The 16167-nt window shown below is 38.6% G+C and overlaps 1 protein-coding gene across 2 annotated transcripts in view; it reads right to left on the minus strand.

Moving 5' to 3' along the window:
- Positions 1–16167, minus strand: part of LOC141515328 (xylosyl- and glucuronyltransferase LARGE1-like) — a 313686-nt gene that overhangs the window by 7227 nt on the left and 290292 nt on the right. For both annotated transcript variants that reach the window (XM_074226787.1, XM_074226786.1), the window contains exon 3: positions 6169–6470. In XM_074226787.1, the coding sequence (XP_074082888.1) occupies positions 6169–6470 (302 nt within the window). The remainder of the gene's footprint in view (positions 1–6168; positions 6471–16167) is intronic.

Consider the following 16167-nt stretch of genomic DNA (forward strand, 5'->3'; position numbering starts at 1 on the left):
ATCAGGATTTTAAGATAACTATATTAAGAGCTGGAGGTTACCAATCCAAATTCTTCATTTTAAAGGTGAGGAAATTGAAGTTTACTGATCTTTAAAAACATAAACAAGGTCATATCAAGGTAATAGTTGGAATTTGATCCCAAGTTCTTTCGATTCCAAATTTAGCACACTTCCTACTTAATCTCACGGCTTCTTAAATTCTAATCCATTGTCCAGATTTAGCTTATTCTGCTGGATTTCTACACATTTTTCTCAATGACAGTGAATATATAAAATGTACAAAAAAGGATATATTACAGGAAATTATATCATAGGAAAGTATGATCTTTTTATATTTATATTTTTACTTTATTTTTCTTTTTTTGGCAAGGCAGTAGGGTTAAGTGACTGGCCCAAGTTCACACAGCAAGGTAATTAGTAAATGTCTGAGGCTGCATTTGAACTCAGGACCTCCTGCCTCCAGGGCCAGTGCTCTATTCACTGTGGTACCTAGGTGCCCCTGCTAAAGGATGATCTTAATGAAGATCTTAAATTATATATTACTTAATAGGTAATTCTTAAGGTTATTCATTGAAAGCACTGGAGAGCTTTATCTTGGAGAAGAGCGAAGGAGGGGAGGGAAACTGACTTCAAGTATTTGAGAGGTTATAATGTGAAAGAAAGAGACTTGGTCCATTTGGCTCAAGATAGAAGAATCCAGAAAAATGGGGGGGGGGGAATAATGCAAAGAAGCCAGTTTAGATTTGATGTTAATGAGAACTCCCTTCCAATTACAGTTGTTCCAAACCAGAAAAGACTGCTTCAAGAGGTGGTAGGCTCTCCCTCCTTAGAAATCTTCAAGTGCATATCAGGCTAGTCAAGTTTCCTTTCAGGTATGAGTTGGGAAAGATGGTTGTTGAGGTTCCTTCCATCTTTCAAATACTTTGAATTACCTTTAGAGGAATAGTGAGGTTAAGTGACTTGCCCAGGGACACACAATTAGCTAAGGATTTGAACCCAGATCTCCCTTACAACAAATCCATCAGACTCTCCATTATGTCTCATTGACCTAAATAGCTCCCCAACAGCAGTTGCAAATAATCTAAATACGAAGGAAAAATGGCAACTGATGACAGCAGTGCAGGGATAAAATAAGCAGGAGGCAAAGCCAACTTTTATTACTGAATAAGGATGTGGATTCCTTGAAGAAGGAAGAAAAAACATTTTAAAAGCTATTCTATTATTAAAATAGAATGTGGTTAGTTAGAGGCATGGGGGACACAGTAAGAGTTTGCCTGTTTTATATTAGCATTGCCTCCAGCATGAGGCCAAGTCCTACTGAGCAAACAAATTTATTGGTAAAAGATATTATAATCTGGAGACAATTTAAATCAACTGAACAGCTTTTAAAAGAAGGAAGAGCTTATGCTAACTGAAGAACTGAGTACTGTTCAGATAAGGTTTTGAATGCCCCCCTTTGGACCATCAGGCCAACCAAGTAAGAGTTACTTGCTTATTAAATGTCTGTTGAGTGATTTGTGGAATAGAGTAGTTGAAGGGTGCTGGAACCTTAAACGAGGAGGAGGTTTTACAAATGGAGAGAAGAGAGGCATGTAAGGTATCAAATAGAAAAGAAGGACTTTGGTAGCCCACACAGATGAAAGTATCTACAATTAGAAGGACTATGAAAATGGAAACAAGGAGGAAAGTTGCAGTAGGGATGCATGGGCTCTTTGCCATTGTCAATTTTCCCATTACATATCCTTCTCTGTAATGGAGAGGAGTCATGAGAGCAGATCTAGTTAGAGATTGGCAATGGAGATTAATGGAGAGCACACTGAGATTTGGGAGCTTGATTCCCATCTTTAACTAAAGTTGTTTGACTCCAGGTCAGTCCCTTCACTCTGATGAGCCTCAGTTTGATCATCTGTAAAAGGGGAATATTATTTAGTTTACTTAGTAGTTTTGAGATAGGAAAACGTTGTGACAAAATTACATTATAAAACTGAGCGTTCAACAGAAATGTGATCTGTCATCGTATCCACCAAAAATGTCAAGTAACGATTTGGACACTATTTCTGAAACAGTCAAGAAAGTCATATTGCTAGGTTTCCCAAATAATTGAATCTTACTTTATTTATAATTTTGGGGAAGGACAGAAATGGGGAAGTGAAGAGGGAGAGAGTAGAGAGAACTAATTATTAACAGAAACCTTCCTGAATCTGCATTTTCTCATCTGTAAAAGGAGGAACTTAAAACAAAATAATCCCCAAGGTCTTTTTCTGAAACTCTAGGAACCGTTTTTCAAAGATAAGGCTATCTTCCCCCACCTTCATATGCAGGGTATGCTGAGGCAATCTTGTCTACTAGGAGGTACTCTGAAGTCAGAGGAGATGGAGTCAAATCCTAAGACTTCTTGTGAGACCTTGGGCAACTCAAGTAACTTCCCTGGGTTTCAGTTTCTTTACCTGTAAGATAAAGCGGTAGAAACAGATTGACCTTTAAGCTCCTTCCAGCTCTATGGTTATTGAGGCTGAAGGATCTTATTACTATTATTTAATATTTTGATGACAGACTCATTGACTGAAACATCCATTATAACAAGTTGACGTGTACATAGAGCCTTAATGTTAACAAAATACTTGATAGATATGTTATATCATTTCAGTCTCACTGCAACCCTGTGAGGTGGGCAGGATGTATACTATTCTCCCCATTTTCAGATAAGGAAACTGAGGCGCAGAGAGGTGGTTTGGGAAGTTCTGATTGTTCCCTTGCATAATGTCTCCAATCAGTCAGGTTTTTCAAGCTCTCATATCTGATTTGTGCTATTTCTTGTTCCTACCTTCCACTGTTAAGTTGTGTCGGCTGAGTTCTACTCCTTTTTTAAAACAAACTTTTTTGGTCTTCTTTTAATTACACCCCCTGATGCCAACATCTTAAGTGGTGCTTTGGGAGGGTAGGAGCCATTATGACTCAGAAACTCTTGGGGTAGGGAGGAAGAATCCCCACCAGGAAGAATTCCACTCCTTGGCAGCTTTTCTCTAATACCTTCTCTCAAGTGACAGATAAAAGACTGAGATTATTTGCTCTTGGTAGGAGAAGGCAGAAGAAAGACTAAAGTTTAGTCTCATGCCCATGCCCAAGTATACCTTGCCCCTCCTGCCCTTGGCATTCTAGGCCCATCCTAATCTGGCTCCAACCTACCTTTCCAACTTCATCCTCTTGAAATATCTGCTCTGGCCAGACCGGCTTCTATACCTGTCCCATGACACAGGCTCCCATCTCTGTAACTTTTGCTCCTGTTGCCTCCCCAACAAATCAAAAACATCCTCTTAGTTGTTCCATTTATCCAGATCTCACCGTCATAACAAAGGTAATGGCCCTGAAGTCAAGAGTCCTGAGTTCAAACTCTAACTCTGAGCTTAACTATCTGTCAGCTTGGGCAAATTCATCATCTCTCTGAGCCTCAGTTTCCTTACCTAGAGAGTGGGGGCAATGCAATTTTTCTCTAGGGAACAACAGGAGGATCCTTCTGAGAAGGAAATTTGAACTGAGTCTTGAAAGCTGGGTATTACTATTAGGTCATATTCCTTTGGTGCCTGCCTACTGACTTCTTTGGCTTCCTTCAAGTGCCAATTAAAATCCATGTTCTACACAAATCCCCCTTAATTCCTGAACCCTTTTCATTGTTAATTAAATTTATCACACACATAGATCATTGTATATATTTGTTTACATGTTACTGCCCCCATTAGATTGTGAACTCCTGGAGGTCAAGGTCTGACCTCGGCATCCTTTTTTATCCTGTATACAGGTAAAGCTGGTATATAATAGCTACTTATTAAATGTTTGTTGATTGATTGAATGATCTTGCAATAGCATAGGTACAGAAAGCTTATTAGGTTGAAGCTTTATGAATGGAGAGAAGAGACAAATGGAAGAGATAGTAGGGACATGGATTCCACAAAATGTGGGAACTGATGGGTTATAAGGGTAAATGAGAAGGAAGAATAAATGACAACACTTAGGTTACTAATCTCAGTGAATGGACAGCTTTTGGTGCCCTCAAAAGAAATGAGGAAGCTTGGAAGAAATGGGGCAGGAGAAGAAAGGAATGAATTCTATTTTGGAATGGTATAGAAATTCAGGAGGCAATTGGAGATATTAGGGAATGGTCTTCTAATGAAATCCATGTAAACTAATGAAATCATTATACATACAAACAAGAGAAAACTAAAATAATACAGAGAGAGAGAAAAAGAGGGCCCTAAGGCAGGATCTCATGGGAAATCATTGGTTGTTTGTCCTATGCTTTACCCTTTAAGAAGTGGTCAGCAAAGATTTATTGATCAAATGGGACATTAATCAGAAACTATTAGTGGGCCCCAACTTGGGCAATATGGCCAATATGGCCAACTTGTCTGAGATGATTTATTTCTAGGACAGGGATAGTAAGAGGTCAAGAAAAAGTGCAACTGAGAAAGTCACATGAAGGGGATGTTGAACAACCCATCTTATCTTCAACCAAATAAGCACAGAATGATAAACATATAGCACCTCAGATTTGGAGGGTATTTTTGAGGTCAAAGAGTCCAAGTCATGGCTGAAAAGGATCCTTGTAAATGACATCCTTGACTGGTGACCATCAGGTCTCTCCTGGCAGACTTTAGGCAGAAGAGAAGCCACCACCATTCCACTTTTGGGAAAGTCTAATCATTAGAGTTCTTTTCCCTATAATTAGGAAACTGGCCATTCAACAATGACTTGAACAGAGTTAAAAGGTGCATGAGAGCCAGGGCCAGAAGACCTTGGGCCTAGTCTGTTGGTGTATTAGAGAGATCACTGGAAGGAGATCAGAAATCTTGGGTTCAAATCTTCCCCATAGATACCCACTTAGCTATGTGACTCTCTTTACCTCAATTTCTAAAAAGAGTGGGTTGGAGTTGATGGTTTCTAAATTTTCTTCTAGTCCCAAATTTATGATTCTATAATATCTATAGCAGGGATCTATGAGGAAAAGAGTATGGGAGCAAAGGCTCTTGAGATAATGAGACTAGAGTATCCTGTAATCATATCAGAACTCAAGTTGCCAAAAATTCACTTAGAAATATTATTAGGATAGGGCCTACAACTATGATTTCATTAGTATAGCAAATTTGTGGGTGAATAATAATGGTGAACATCCTTTTGGCAACTGAGAGTCTTAAGAAAGTTACCTAAAAACCTCAAAGGACTAAATGACTTGGCATGGGATCCACAGTCAAGTGCCCAAGGGAGGACTTGAGCATAGGTATTTCTAGCTTTGATTTCACCTCTCTACCCATTATGACATAGTATCTTCATTCATGTGATGAGATGGGAAGAGGAATGGATTAGATGAGCTCTCAAATCTCCATCAGCTTTAATAGTCTGATCCATAGTTAAAAACCTAGCCCAGAGAGCTGGCATGAAAACCAAGAGTCCTGAGTTCTAGTCTTTGCTCTGACTGAATCATCATGTGATTCTGGGCATATCACTTCTTGGATTTTGGCTTCCTCATGAACACAGTGCTCCAAGAAGGGTCAAATAACCAGACAGACAGACAGAAAGATAGGTAGACAGAGAAACAAAAAATAAGCAAACAGGTAAAAAAAAGAAATGAAGAAAATAAAATAAATTATTAGAAAAATAAATAACAAATATGTAAATAAAAGAATAAGTAAATGAAGAATATAAGATGAATGGAGAGATCTACAGACAGATAAATAAGCAGTAGGTGAATGAAAGAATACATAAATAAGCAATATGAAATGAACAGAAAGATAAGAGAGCAAAAAGGTAAATAAAAAGAAATAAATAAAAACTATAAAACATGAATAGAAGTTAGATACACTGAAAGTCAGATTGACAGAAATAAATACACAAATAGAAATATATAGATGGACAGATGATAAACAGATAGAGACAGTTCAGACAGATGGAGGGAGGGAGGGAGAGAGAGATAGCTATAAACAGAGAGGATAGCCCCAGATAGATAGAAAGATGATACATAGATAGATAAATAGATAGACAGACAGACAGATGGATAAGAGGACAGATACAAATAGATATATAAATAAATTGATAGTAGATAGATAAGATTGTTGAACTGAAATACTTTTAGGTTTCCTTCATTTTCAATTTTCAATATCTCTGAACTCTCTTTACCTCGCATTTCTCCACCGCTGGTTGCTGCCCACACTCAGAGCTGTTGCCAGCCACGATGCCAGCCCTGAGGTTCTCACTGTCCCCTGTGCCCTCTTCCATTGAATAGGTTTTGGAGTGGTTGCCACGACGGTGGGATGGGTTCCGGCTCTGTGCCAGGCTAAGCTGCTTGCGGAGGACCCGGTTCTCCTCTTCCACCTCTCGCATGCGCACCTCCAGGCTCTCTCGCTCTCGTTGACTTGAGGCAGTGTACCTTGGACTGTGGGGCTGGGATTCAAGTGGCGACAGAGACACTGGCTTCCCATCTGCAGTTGGAAGAGACAGAGGAAGTGTGAATACACCCAGGCACACATGTATGCTCTCTTCTCTTCCCCAACATCCATTAGGACCCAGCAAGGCTCATTTTATGTTCAAGTTTTAACTGAAAGCAGATGGAAACTTAGTCAGAAATGAACAGAACCAGACTGAACTGGGAGCAGAGTTAAGGACAGAAGGATTTACTAGGGTGATAAAAATTAATATGCTGTTCAGAAAAGGCAATCAAGAAGACATCTTCCCTAATCAAATCTATTGTTTTCCCTCCTCTTATTGGGAATGTTTCAAGACAAAACGGTTCCTCAAGTCAATGACCCAATTCGCCTCTCTCTCTCTCTCTCTCTCTCTCTCTCTCTCTCTCTCTCTCTCTCTCTCTCTCTCTCTCAGAAACCTTATTAGAAGAGTGAATGCAATAAAGGATGCAAACATTTTTTTTAAAGTACTCAACCTCTAAAGTAACTGTTCTCAGATAGCATTTTGATAACCAAAATAATTCTTCTCCTTCAAGGAACTGAAATGCCACCTGGTGTTATAGAAAGCCTAATTGCCCTAGAGAAAGGACCTGGTCTTTTCTTTTTTTTTTTTAGGTTTTTTTTTTTTTTGCAAGGCAATGGGGTTAAGTGACTTGCCCAAGGCCACACAGATAGGTAATTATTAAGTGTCTGAGACTGGATTTGAACTCAGGGACTCCTGACTCCAGGGCCAGTGCTCTATCCACTGTACCACCTAGCCGCCCCAAGGACCTGGTTTTTTCACACAACTACCTTTGTGACCTCAAACAAGTCTCTTCTACTCACTGAATCTCAATTTCTTAATCTAAAAATGGGGGAGCCATACTAGATGACCTTCCAGCTCTAAATCTGTATTCCTTGCACAAGCTATTTAAACTTTCTGGTCCTTGGTTTTCCTATCTGTAAAAGTGAGGAACAGCATGGGATATGGGGGTGAGATTGGACTAAGTCCTTCCTAAATCAAAGGTTCTGTCCAGCTCTAAGTCAATGATCTTGGGGAAGTCAATTCCTTGGACTTCTGACAGGTAAGTGGGGGAACCTTAGTTCTACATCTTTGATCAGATAGAATCTCATCCAGGAAGACTTTTCTTGATTTCTCTGCTGAAATCAATAATCATCTGGTAGATTCCATACACTATGTTTTCAATGGGAACACAAATATAAAATAGAGACAATCCTCTCTGGGAACTTAAACTTTCCTGATGGGGATAAGAAGCATGAATCTTTCTTTGAATGCCTTCTCTCTCTCTCTCTCTCTCTCTCTCTCTCTCTCTCTCTCTCTCTCTCATCTCAATCATCAAACAAATATTAAATACCCACCATATACATGATTCTGAGCTGGATACTGAAGGAGATACAAAGTCCCCTGGCACCTGTCACATATTAGACTTCCATAATGGTTGGGGGTTAGTAAATGGTCATAAAGATTGTTAATTGTATCAACTCACTACCATACAATACTTTAGGCAATCTCTCTTTTCTAGAGGGTGGCAAATGGGACTTTGCCATCTATCTATTAGTAATAGAAACCTGAACATATTCAATCCCTAAGGTTGGTATTAACAAAGCATCTTCCACAGAAATGTTACAATTCAATACAATTTCTTGATAGCTATGTCTACATAAACTTATTTTTTCAGTGATTTCCAATTATCCAAAAAGAAGATGAACATCTTGAGGGCAGGGAGTGCTTTATTTGTCTTTGTATTCTGAGCCAAGTGACTGAGTTCCTGCATATTGATGTTGTCATTTCTTTCAGTTATGTAAAATTCTTACTGACTTCATTTGAGGTTTTCTTGGCAGAGACTCTGGAATGGTTCGCCATTTCCTTCTCTCACTCATTTTATAGGAGAAAACAAACAGAGTTATGCGACCTGCCCAGGGTCATTCAGCTACTAAGTGTCTGAGAACAGACTTGAACTCAGATCTTCCTGTCTTCAACTCTAGTGCTCTATCCTCTATACCATCTACCTGCCTCTGCCTCTATTTACTAGGCAGTGAATACATACTTGTTGAATTTAACTTAATTATTACAGTAAAATGAGTTATAAAAGAAGGAGACATATGCTCCTCAGGCATCAGGGAGTATTTTGTACTAAGCAGAATCCACAAGGAAGTGAGATTTCCTATAAGTGTTGCGATCTTTCAGACACTTCTGTTTCTAAATGACATTGGACTAGTTGAATCAAGCCCTCCTTGATGAGATTCATAATTACTCAAAAGCCATCTGTTTAACCATCTATATAGTTTAAAACAAACAGATGACACATGCCTACTGCCCAGATGATTCCATATAACTGGCCAAGCAGCCCACTGAGTTGGTGCCTCCATACATATGTCTTGGGCAGGAAATGCAGATGAATAAGCAGCTCAGTCCAGAATTGAGTAGCAAGAAACTAGGCTGAACTACATTCTGGAAATCACAGAACATTTTCAATTATCTCAGGTTGCTCCCTAACACACATAAAAAAGGCATTCTTCATCCACTTGTTCTTATTGTGTGGATAGTTAGGCCAATTTTTTTGAAGGCTTATTGCTCTCATCTAGAGGCACAGCAATGTTTTGAATTTTGATGAATATATAGAATGTATATTAATATATTTATGCATATATATCTCTTTATATGAATAAAAAATCATGTATTAAATATAGTGTCAGATACTATATTAAACATTGGAATCTTATAGGAGAAGGGAGGGGACAAGAGTATGGCAGAGAATTAATATTTCTAGACATGATCAGTGGAAAAATCACCTATCAAAACCCAAGGTTCCAAGGGAAGGAGTATATTACAGTAGGAGCAGATCAGAGTCCAAGCAAAAAATGCTTTGTGTGTATGTGTTTATGTTTGCATAATCTCTTGAATGGACAGCTAGGTGGTACAGTAGATAAGGGCCCTGGGTCTTAAGTCAGGAAGATTCATCTCTGTGACTTCAAATCCAGTCTCTGACACTTAGTAGCTGTGTGATCCTGGGCAAGTCACCCGTTTGATACAGTCCCCTCAGCTGAAAAATGAGATGGAGAAGGAAATGTCAAACTACCTTAGTATCTTTGCCAAGAAAACCACAAATGGGGTCATGTAGAGCTGGAAACAAATGGACAACAACAAAGTGCTCTAACTATTTACATGGAGGAAAAAATGTGGGGAGGGGAGAATGAATTGACATCAAGGCATAGCAGGCCATTAAATGGACACTCTAACAGAATCTCCCTGGGGCTCACAAAGCTTCAGGATCAAAGGCAGAAATGAATCCCACACTGGAGGCTTCAACTTCTGCTACCAGACTGCATGAGCCTCTCCCTGAGCTTCTGTTCTATCTTTGGGCCCTAACACGTCACGTTCTGTTTTGCTTTTAATCAATTTGGGGTTAAATGGTGAAGCTCCTAGCCCTCGCCTATCAAAGCAATGCTCAGGACTTACTGAATGGGATCACAACTTGGGGATCACAAATCAGAAGATACAGTCTGGGAAGTGATAGGACATGATGAATCTGGAGACAGTATGTATACTATCCCATGGCAAGGGATTACTTGAAGTACAACAAAACCATCACATTTCCAGATAGAGTTAAATATAAGCTATATCTATTCCAGGTAGCCAAGTGGTATAGTAGAGAGAACTGGGTTTGAGTCAAGAGGAAAGACTTGGGTTCATACATGGTCTAATACACTTACTGGCTTAGTCACCCTGGGTAAGGCATTTAACCACTCTGAGTCTCAGTTTCCTCATCTGTAAAATGGAGATAACAGGATCTAGTGATGATTGGAGTGAAAATTTCTGTAGGTATCCAGTAAGCAATAAGGATACCCTCAGAAGTTTTAGGGAGGACTAGGTTTCCCCAACAGCATCAATAACTTCAAAAATTAATTCATAGGGTATGAACTTCACAAAAGTAGGGGGAAAAGGAGGAAGTAGAGGAAGAAGAAGGGGAAAGAGAAAGTTTAAGAGAGGAAGGGAAAAAATATAAAAATTGGGAGGAGAAAGAAACCGAGAATGATAACAGTAGCAAATTCATCATCTTTACTTGCATCAGTTTCCTCATTTGTATAATGGGAATAATAATAGCATCTACCTTACCAGATTGATGCAAGAATCAAATGAGATAATCTATGTAAAGTGCTGGCACATGGGAGGAATTTAATAAATGCTTATTCCCTTCTCACCACTAAAAGGAAAAAAGGTAGATTGAACTTTGTTTCATAAAATACTTTTTATTAGTATGCTTTGTTTTTACATCACTTAAATTTTCTACTGAATTTTTCCTCCTCACCCATTCCAGGCTCTGCAAAAAAGTAAGGTCAAGTAAGGTTAAGTGTCTTCTCATGATCCTTCTTTTGATTCCTATTTGGCCATAATTATTTTACAACATTGCTTGGAATGACTTCTATGACTATCTAGTTCCAGCACAGGAAAACAAAATTGAAGTACACAAAATAGTCTCTTGGACTATTTGTGCCTGATCTTTGGGAGGGCCTTCCAAGGTCATATTTGTCTGATCCACTATAATCAGATAAATTGCATCCTAACTCCAACTCAGTGATGCCATTTTGATCCTCTTTTATAACTAAGGACAACAACCATGCATATGATGAGTCTATGAAGTCTAGAATCTAAGTGCCAGCCACCTTCCTCCATCTCTCCCCAGGTTCCTCATTACCTCTCATTGCACAGTGCTTTCAATTTGGAAACATAAAGTCTATTTATATCCAAAGGCATACTCCTGGCACCCACTGATCCATGGTTCACCCACTTTGAGTTTAAAATGTCAAACAAGATATTATTCAAATCCTCAGGTGACAACTCTCCCTTCTTCCCCAACAACACACACATACAAAGAGGCCACCAAAACATGAAGTTACTGTAGGATTCCAAGCTCTGAAACCACTTGAGATGAATGTTCAGAATTAAGAATCAAAACATCTTATGGTTCTGAACAAAAAGAGTAAATTGGAAATCAGCCTCTGTACAGTCAAATGACAGAGATGAGGGACTTGTCATCCAAAACACCCTAAATTCAGATCTGAATCAATGCATGCTCATTTGAATATCTCTGGATCTTTGAAGAATTAGAATCCTCTGGCACATAGACAGTGAAAATGAATAGCACTAGAGAAACCATGTCAATGAGACAAAGTCTGGGGAACTAGAGTTCTCTGCACTACTGAACCTGTTTTAAGGATGACAGAGACTGTAAAAGGCCAATTTTTATGTACATGGGAGATATCAGAATTCTGAGATGAGATAAATCAAAACATCAGACCAGGTGGATATCATCAAGGGACTCTGGAGGGGAGTAAACCTAAGGAGCTATGAAAAACAGGAAAATCTATTTCAGACCAAGATGAGGAGGCAGGATGAAAAGAGTGGTCAAGTTACTTTTTTCCTGCCCAATTTGTATTCCCAATGCTAGGGTCTTTTTATGGGTGATGTTTGTCTCCCTTGCCCTGACCTTTATGAACTAGTCATCAAAGTCAGGTCCTGAGAAGGATCTGTCATTCTCTCCAGCACTTAGAAGACAGCTTCCCCCTTTCCAATTCCAACAAGTATTTATTACATATTTCTATGTTCTAGGCAGCATAATAAGATGGTGAATTCAAGTAAAGGAATACCTGGTCTCTGCCTCATATTCTAATAGAAGAGATAGCATGCAAATGACTTGCTACATACAAGATATAAACAGAATGCAGATAATGCAGTGGATAGGATACTGGGACTGGAATCAGGAAGACCTGAGTTCAAATCTAACCTTAGACACTTGCTAGCTGTGTGACCATAGACAAGCCACTTAATCTTAATCTCCATTAATTTCCTCATCTGCAAAATGGATTGGAGAAGGAAATGGCAAACCATCCCAGTATCTTTATCACTAAAAACCCAAGGACAGTATTGTCTATGAGTTCATAAAGACATGAATGAACTACTGAGCAACACTGTCTTAGAAGGGAAGATGGTACGTTACCTTCAAGATACCTCTCCCTACTCCCCCTTTGTTTACATCATCTCTACATCTGGAGTAGACTAGAAGTCATGATCACGTGTTGAATGACCATTGGTCAGGGATAGTTCAGAGAGGATTCCTGTCCAGGTTCGTTCTCAGATGAGGACAAGAAAAATACCCCCTACTATACAGCATCAGCATCAGCATCAGCATCACCATCACAACCATCATCACCACATCTGTCTCCTCCTCTTTATCTCCCACTCCTATTGCAGAGGTCTCAGACTGCAAGAAAAGGAGTATATCATCTTCTTTAAAAGATGTTTGAGAAAGGTGATTATAAGGATTCAATAGAACAGCTGCTTTCTCTTGTAAGAGTTACGGTAGGTTAGGCTAAATTAGAATTACATCATGCTCTTCCTCTTCTAAATAAAAGGAAAAAAATGTTAATTTTGAGACTGTTTTCCGTGTTTGACAGACACAGTCTTCACACAAAAAGGATAAAAAGACAGAGTGTATGCGATAAACATATAAGGTAATATACTAAGAAAATATTTTTTGTGCATGATGCCAAGAATGCTGTGTCCTGTCTTAGCAAGGAAGTCACTTAAGGTTGCTGGGCCTCAGTTTCCTCATGTGTAAAATGAAGAGCTTGGACAACAAGGCCACAGAGGCCCTTTCCAGGTGTAAATCTATGATCCAATGACCTCTGATCATATTTAAAACATGGCAGGGAGTGGGGAAAAAATGGAAAGGGAACAGAGAACATGGCCTTTGAATTACTTCCAAATCTAAATATGATTCTATGAGCTCCTATCCCTCAGTTTACCCATCTGGTGTTATGACATTGAACTCCATGACTTCTGAGTCAGCTATGAATTTATGCTCATATGATAACAATTACAAGTAAGCAGACCATTTGTCATTTAACTTCCTATTAGGATTATTCCTGAAAATGTGAAGGCTCTATTTAGGACAGGAAGTTTTCTCTTTATATCACTGAATCCTCATTAGAAAAATATTTTAAAATACATAATATATAGGATTATAAAGAAAACATTATATTGAAATGCAGGGGTTTTTTTTTTAAATTATAGACCTGTTTGGAAACCTTTGACATTTGCCATATTATTTTTCTTCCATTCAGTCAACAAATATTTCATTTTCTCTCTTGGATCAACATGTCTCCTACTTTTCATATGTAGGGCAGGGTATCACAGACTTCTAATCTAGGTCCTATTTTTTTCTGTCTCTCCTGTTTCTCCCTTAGTGATCTCATCTGTTCCCAGAGGTCTAATTATCTACTCTTAGCAGATGCTTTCCTAATCTTAGATCCAACCCTAATCTCTTCACCATCCTTGTGTTCAAGGTTTTTTCCCCCTTAACTTCACCAGTTTTCCTCAATTTTTTAAATTAGATTATGATAATGGTAAAAGGCAGGATAAGATCAGGAGGGAAAGGTCTCTTCAGGCTGGAATAGGGAGCATTTGGCAAAATCATGGAAGGCTTCATGGAGGTTTGACTTGGGCCTTGAAACCTAGGTATGACATCATCAGGTAGAGGTAGGGAGAAGAGATCATTGCAGCCTCAGAAATGATAAAAGGAAAATCAAACTGTACTAAGAAGGGAGATGCCTCTGGGAGGTCAGAAGCAGTCTTCTGCGACTGCAGTCAAGAGGAGGCTAGGTTCTGGTCTTGATTTATCAGACAGTGGCCTAAAAACCTCTGATTTCATCTCCATCTGTCAAAAATTAATATGTGGATACAGTTCTAACCAGCCAGCTCACTGCCTTTCAGTGGCAGCATTGGGAATGAATATTTGATTTGACGAGCTTGTCAAACTGTCACGTCCCTCTGGTGTTGTTCTTTTCCACTGCTGTGGATGTGATCCAAGATAATGCCCCTGTCTGTTCCCTGGCTCAGTCTATTCAGGGATGTCATGTTTCTGTAGACCCTTACTGGGATTCATCCAGGAGGATTCTGGCACTGGTGGGTGGGATGGCTTAAATTGTTAGGCTGGAAGAAGTAGAGAAGGCAAGGAAATAGAAGCTAGATCTTGAATGAATGAATGAATGAATGAATGAATGAATGATTAAATGATTGAATGATTGAATGAGTGGGTATTTATTGAGCATTTATCATATCCCAAGAACTGTGTGAAGTGCTAGGGATATAATTATAGAAGGTATAAAAGTTCCTGTCCTCAAGGATCTTTTGTTCCAAAATAGAAGACAACACATATAAAGGTATCATGACCAATGATGACAATCAGGGAAATCACAGGGATGGTGCATGGGGTCATAGTGTAGCTGCTGATTGGCATGTTATTTGCATTATTATAAATTAAATTACTATTCAAAAATCAAGATACATATGTGTATATGTCTATATGCATATGATCAAGTGTGTTTGTGTGTGTGTGTGTGTGTGTGTGTGTGTGTCTACATCTGTGATGGTGGTGGTATATTATTGCTCCAAACAGATAGACTGAGAAAAATATTGGAGAGCAGGGTCTAAAGTTGGCTAGATATGAGAAATTCTCATCAATCAGGAACACAAAGATCAAGGTTAGGTGATGAAGAAGCCTGGGAGATAAGCAATTGAGTCAGATGATATAAGAGGAAGTTGGTGGAATTTTGGCAGGGTGGAAATGGGGATGGCCAGATATGGTAAACTCTCATTCATTTCAATGATAAAAAGTTGATCAGATTTGACCTATAAGAAAAGTCGGGTTCAAACCTCATCTCTGACACATACTATCTATGTGCCACTTCTCTGTCCCTGTTTCCTCATTTGTAAAGTAAAGAAAGGAGATATACTCAATGACTTCTAAAGTCCCTTCCAATTCTAAATGGAATTCCATCTCTAATCCTAAATCTATTATGAGCATTGTTCTTAAAACAACAATCAAAAATCTCTAAACAAACAAAACCAACAAAAAGGGAAAAAAGCTGGACTTATTTTTCAAGAAAACTCTTTAGGATAATTAAAATAGAAACATATCTCTAAATTATCCAATGTATTCATGATCAATCACATGGGTCATAAACTTAAGAAAGACCTTCCAACAATACCAAGCTGATTCAATTCCACTGTTCAGCGTGATCTTGATAAATCTCCAGTACACAATTTTCCAAAGACAATCAAACCCTTTCTCTTCTTCGTGTTCAATTCTGGGCCTCATTCACAGTCTGTGTGAGATATATAGGTTGTAGAGAAATATAATATATACATCAATATATTTCACATCCTGGTTTAGTCAAAAGAACATTGAACTTGCCGACAAGAGACTTAGAGAAACGTGAGCTATGCAAACTCATTAACAGATTAGTTTTAGCTTCCATAAAGGTAAAATGAGAAGATTAGGCAAGGTCTTTAAACTTGGAGGCTCAGTTTCCTCATTTTTAAAATGAGCGATTTGGATAAAAACTTTAAACCCCTTCTTCCTCCCTCTTCTCAGTCTCCCTCATCATAAAATGAGAGGGTTGGATTGGATGACTTTCAAGGCTTCTTGCAGTTCTCAATTGATGATTCTAGCAACCTAAAATACTTAAAATTTCTAAGCAAGATTTCTTGTATATGAGGCCAGAAAGAATTAGACCATATATATACCTTACATTGCCAAGAATTATGAAGATGTCATGAAAAAATGTATATAAAACAATGGAAAAACAACAGATTGCTTCATAAATATATTCCATTAGTGAGAGTGGGGGGGGGTAGGGATGGATCTTGAAT

This window comes from Macrotis lagotis, chromosome 2 (genome assembly GCF_037893015.1).
Source record: "Macrotis lagotis isolate mMagLag1 chromosome 2, bilby.v1.9.chrom.fasta, whole genome shotgun sequence".
Taxonomy (NCBI): Eukaryota; Metazoa; Chordata; class Mammalia; order Peramelemorphia; family Peramelidae; genus Macrotis; species Macrotis lagotis.